Source organism: Camelus ferus, chromosome 29 (assembly GCF_009834535.1).
Source record: "Camelus ferus isolate YT-003-E chromosome 29, BCGSAC_Cfer_1.0, whole genome shotgun sequence".
NCBI lineage: Eukaryota > Metazoa > Chordata > Mammalia > Artiodactyla > Camelidae > Camelus > Camelus ferus.
In genome coordinates, this window is record NC_045724.1 from 7107793 (window position 1) to 7113792 (window position 6000).

Here is a 6000-nt window from a genome sequence, read left to right on the forward strand (position 1 = left end):
TGTGATGCTCACAGACCCTCTGGAACGTAGCTTTAATTGAACTTATCCCTGGGTGTGTTACATAAAACTTCAAAATCCAGCCATGTTTTCACTCTTGGAACTGAAGGTGACCGTCAGCAGTGCTGTGTACCAGTCTGGATTTGAGCAGGAAAATAGAAGCTACTCCACATACTCTTATCTATGAAACAATTCCAAGCCATCACGGAAGCTCGCCATGGAAAGGAAAGCAGAGAGAAGACGAGGGGAGCCTTCGGCCAAAGATCTCAGCCTATAGCCCCAAAGCAGTTGATGTTGGAGACATTCTGGATGTTTCTGCAAGGGGGATGACCCTCCAGGAAGTTCTCTCCAACTGTCGTAGCCCACAGCACCAAAGTTGGGTAACTCTGGAGAGCTCTTCTGGAGCTGCTGCGAATGTCACGTTGGGCACGTGTAGATTCCATGAATCCTGCTTGTAACCGCCAGGGGCTTCAGCTACGGAAGGCAGATGTGTGGAAGACCCTAGCACACTGTGGCTCCCAGCCGACAGTGGCCTCCCTCTAGCTCGGACACTCCAGCCTTGTGAGCATCTGTTCGGGCTGCGGCGGGGAGCCAGGGCAGAGCACAGATGGGCTGAAGTTCAGGCTTGGCGGCCGGGACTCTGCCAGCAGTTCTGCTTGGTTGGGCTTCCTTGGGCGAGCTTGGACCCATGTGGCAATCTGGGCACTGTTGATATTGGCTATTTTTTCCTATTCTTCTCCTTCCATGGCTGGCTGTCCTTTAGCATAACAGTGAGTAGTCTGTAGACAAAGGATTTGTCTCCATGGGATGTAGTTAGCAGATCTTGAAAAGTACTTAACCACCATTTAAGGGACCTTGTGGTTTGACCCAAGGACGTCCTTCACCAGGGGAGGGGTATAGCTCAGTGGTAGAGGGCGTGGTTAGCACGCACGAGGTCCTAGGTTCAATTCCCAGTACCCCCTATTTCAAAACAAAACCGCCCTTTGCCTAGGTGGAGGAAAGTCGCTTGATTTCATTACAGTTGAGATGGCCGTGCTAGTAAGCTTTTGTTCTCCAAAATTAGTCAAGCAAGTATCATAGGGTGACTTCTGTCTTTCATTTAAAATAGGGTAATTTGTGGGGGAGGGCATAGCTCAGTGATAGAGCAAGTGCTTAGCACGCAAGAGTCCTGGGTTCATCCCTGGTACCCTCCGCTAAAAAAATTAATTAAATAATAAATAAATTTAATTACTTCCCCTAAAAAAAAAAAAAAACAAACAGCAACACAAACAACAACAAAAGAGGCATAACACTTTGAGGGCCTCTTGGGGAAAAAAAAATCTGTATGATAAAAAATAAACAAATCAAATAAAATAGGGTAATTTTTAGCGTTTGGAAATTAATGTCAAAATAAGATACCCTTCGCTGGTATTTCCACTATGCAATAATTTCTATTTGTATTACCTACCCATCCCCAAATATATAATGTTGTTTATATTCTTGTATAACTACTTTCCCCCATTTCAGTCAAGGTCCTCAAGGAAACTGGTGGTACTCAAATGGGTTAATTGAGAAGTTTAATAAAGAGGCTCTTTAAAAAGGTGTGACTAGGGTTGGGGACATCAGAAGGGGGTGGTTCATTACCCCCAGGGGGCAAACAGTATACCCCCTCCCGAAGCCTGAAGAGGCAAGTAAGAGGGGTTCCAGAACCCAGAGGATGAACCAACACTTTGGAAATAGCCAGTAGAGGTAGAAACTTTTGGAGGAAAAAATGTAGCCGCTGCCCACCCGTGGCCAGGGCATGAAAGGATGCTGAGAGAATCCACACCCTGCTGCTTCCAGTCTCTCCTCCTCCCTGTCCTCCCACTGGCAATGCCACCCAGGAGCCAGTGAGGGGCCCCTTGATACATAAAGGTCAACCTCCAGGGCACTGAGCAGGGTGGGGAAGGGGAGCAGCGAGAAACCTGCAGGGCAAATGAGGAGTACCAGCAGCTCCCTTCCTAGCCTTGGAGCTTGTTCTTCGCATCAGAGAAGCTTTTCTCTCAACTTCATTTTTAAGATTCCTTAATATACAGTTACATGGAATTAGTTTAACCAATCCCCCTCCACTGTCAACCTTGAGATTATTTCTGATTTTTCACTAATCGAAATGTCAGTGTGGTTAATATCTTATACAACAGATCTTTGCAGACGTTTGAATGATTTGCTTAGGTTAGATCCCTGAAGTTTGAACTGGGGTCAAATGACAGGCATTTCCAAAGCTTTTCATCAGCATTGCCCCAGATTTAGAGATGGCACATACTGGGCGTGAGTAGAATTATGGGACGAGAGCTCTGACACGTTTGGGGTGATGGGGTAATAAACACAGATGTGTTATTCAAAGGAAGTAAATGTGAGATGTCTTGTTCAAAAAGATGAGGTAGGGAGGAGGGTGTAGCTCAGTGGTAGAACGCGTGCTTAGCATGCGCGAGGTCCTGGGGTTCAGTGTCCCGGTACCTCCATTTAAAATATATAATAAAATAAATAAATAAATAAGTCTAATCCACCCCTCTCAAATTTTTTTAAATAAATAAAATAAGATTTTTAAAAATAAATCTTTTAAAAAAGAAGAAGAGGTAGAGGAGAAAGCGAGCCTCCCCTCTGTGAGGGGGTTTGGGAATGCTCATCCTTAAGCACAGTTTCTGGGCTCTCCCCACTGGGTGTAATTACATTTCTGGGCCCACGTGTGCAGCCACCTTGCAGATCAACAAGAAACTTTAACCATAAACCCAGACTGTAAAAAAAAGGCCCTCCAGTTGCTTATCCTAATGACCTGAGTCATTACAAATGAGACAGTCATTTTTCCTGCGGCAGATTTTCCATTCTCTTTTGGTGAACTTAGACCTCCCTCCAGTAGCTACCTGTGCAGAGTACACAGGGTTTGGAAGAAAAAGTCATACGTAGAGTGAAGAGAAAACTGTCTAATTCAACCATCACCATGACCTCCACTGAAAACTAAATTTATAGCCAGTTTAAGATAATGAAGTGGCGATCATGGTAACGGCTGAGATCCTTGTGGAGAAGGTGGAATTGTGTCCTGGTGGAGGAGGGTGGGTTCCGCGGAGCCGACTCCCCGGATTCCTGCCCCAGCTTTGCTAGAAGCTGGCTCACTGACTGGGCTATGTTTTACTGAAGCTTTCCATGAATCTGTAAAATGTGATGATAATAATTAGACATCTTTTAGGATTACGTGAGATAAACTCTTAGCATAGCACCTGGCATGTGCCGAGCGCTCCGTGAACGTTAGATACTGCCATTAACAACCTAACGGACCTTGTGGCCACCTTAATGACAGTGAACTAAATGCCTTCCTGCAGGTCTCAGTACTCAGGAAGGATGTAGAAAAACATCTGAGGCCACCACAGTCCCCGCCAGATAGAGGGTTTCCTAGAATGGCGTGCTGAGTTGTAGTCAAGAGAATGGGAACCTGTTACTTCTCTAATGAAGGAAAAAAGTACTTTGGGACGACAATAAAAAATTGCTGGGCTAGTTTTCATGTCACTTTCCTCCCCTTTATAGAACTCCATGAAGGTGATGTTCAAATGCCTCTGGAAGAACTGCGGGAAGGTGCTGAGCACTGCAGCGGGTATGCCAGAAACACATCCGGACCATTCACCTTGGGTAAGGCAGCCCTGCCTTCAGAGCCTGGTGTAGCCGCCGTCAGTTCAGTCCAGGACTGCCTGCACTCAGACTTACCCTCTGCCCTGTGCCTTGAAAAAGTCTGAACCAGGAATAGGGGCTGGGCTTGCCTGGTCTTCCTAATCACTGTGGATGTGGCCACCACAGATGACAGAGGCCAGTATGGCAAGTGGGAAGAACGTGGACTTGAAGTTGTAAGCCTTCCTGACATACTTGCGAACTGATATTAAGGGAGTCACTGCTCTGAGCCTCTCAGTTCCCCCTGAAAATGAAGCTAATGGTATCATTCCTGCATGGTCATGTGTTGAGGGTCAAAAATAAAATGTATGTGAGAGTGACTTGTAAGAGATGAAACACTAGGGTAGGGGATCCTTGGACCCCCAAAATTCGTCTGTCAAGGGAATGTGCGCCTTTTTCCTGATGGAGAGCGGTCATTGGCTTTGAGGTGCGGCCTGAAAAGGGTTTAGGAGCCATGGGGTCCATCAGCGCTCCTGCTGTGGTTCCTCTGATGTCTGATGACCTGCCCTCGTCAGGTTTCTGTTGCTCAAATAAGCCTTTCATTTGTACAACTGACCCTTCTCCTTGTGTTATAGAAAACCTTTCTAAGGAAAGATAAAAGTCAGTTTTGAGCACATGCCCTGGGGGGCAGTGGTGGTTCAGCTGTCCTTTAGGCTCTGGGTCTCTCTTGTCCCGGGTTCTGGACTTAGAAGGGACCTTGAGAAGATGTAAGTCATTGCCAGTGTGCATAATGTGAATCCAAACACATGATCAGTCCCAGACACTTGGACACAGAGAGTCCTTTCAACAAGATGAGTGTTGAGAAATAAACACTGCAGTCACTTTGACCAGCAAGGGATAAATTTAGGAAATGCATGGTCCATAAAAACAAGTGGTTGAAAAGAAAACAAAAAAGCAGTCCTAAGGTGATTTTGCTGATTCGTGTGGGGGTCTCCTTCAGGGCCTGGAGAGAAGCAGGGCTCTAGCTCTCTAACCTGAAGGGCTGGGATGCCGGGGACACAGCCTGACCCTTCCAGGGTGCAGCACATGGAAATTCACCAAGCGCTGTGGGCGTGGCCCAGCAAAGTGGCCTCCTGCTCCCTGGCCAGAGGGTCCACCTCATCCTCCAAGAAACACCACATGGGAAACACTGACGGGCGCAACTCGCTTCTATTCCTAAATTGCCTTCGGGGCAGGAAATGCAGTGTCTCCCCTCAAACCTCGCTGTCAGGACAGCTCCCATTGTCAATAGCTCAGAGTTACTTAAACGTTTAGAAAGAACTTCCCGAAGCTATAATCAGGAGCTGCGGGGTTTGTTTTAAAGTCCATCCGCCCAGAAAAATCGAATCCTATTCCTCACCTTGCGGAAACACGTGCTGCATTGACGTATTTGTAGCCTGTAAGTGGCATTCACACCATTTTCCTTTGTGCTCCCTGGGTGCTCTCATGGTGGGTGAAATTCCAAGTGCAGCCACTGTATTCGCTTCCCTAAAATTCCCTTTTTACTCTGTGCGCTTCAAAGTGCCTTGGTGAATTAGGAGTCACAGCCCTGCCAGCCACTGCCTGGGAATGGGCCTGGATGAGCAGGACTGCAAGGCTGGGGTGTGTGTATAGAAGCTTGTGGTCTCAGCTCTCTTTTCTACTGGGAGAGGGAAACCGGCTTTGCCTCGATCCATGAGCTCAGTTATGTGACCGCCGGCAGATGGAGGGAGGGGGGTGGGAGCACACCAAAGCCCCGAGATAGGCATCTTGCATCTTACGTAGCTGCAGTGTGAACCATGCCAGTGCGAAAAGTACACAGTCTTTCTCTTAAATCTCACTCTATTCTTGTGCACCGGGGGCCGATCCTGACTTGCCCCCATGTAGGGTGCACAACTTCCCCCAGGCCTGTGTGTCTGTTAGTAATCCTTGGCAGCCAGTAGCAACTCGGCCTGCCCCATGCTGGAAAGGAAGTGGGGACAGGAATAGAACAGACGTGCATTCTTCAGCCCACTCTCTGGGGTCCTCAGTGGTATGCTTGTAAGAAAGCCAAGCCCAGCTGACCTGATACGGGACAGACACCTCCCCAGATGCCTCAGCCTGAGAGCTCAGGGGAAGTGGAACCAGGCTGGGAGAAGCCGCCCATCTGGCTGAACAGAAAGGCCAAGGAGAAGGGGAGATCTGAATCGTCAGTTTTCTACACAGGGATTGTAAGTGGGGAAAAAAGTTATTCCGAGTCAGTGCCCTGCTCCTGCCGGACATGGTCATGAAATCTGGGGCTGCCCCGTGGAAGGGAGAGGTCCAGAGGCCATCCCGTAAAGGCAGGTGGCTAGATGTGCATGATTTCGCTAGAAATTAACAGAGTGAATC

At 47.9% G+C, this 6000-nt stretch overlaps 1 protein-coding gene across 1 annotated transcript in view; it reads left to right on the forward strand.

Annotated features, from left to right (window-relative positions):
• ZNF704 (zinc finger protein 704) overlaps positions 1-6000 on the forward strand; it is a 197650-nt gene that overhangs the window by 149036 nt on the left and 42614 nt on the right. Inside the window, 1 exon segment of the mRNA XM_032469957.1 lies at positions 3535-3597. Coding sequence (XP_032325848.1) covers positions 3535-3597 — 63 coding nt within the window.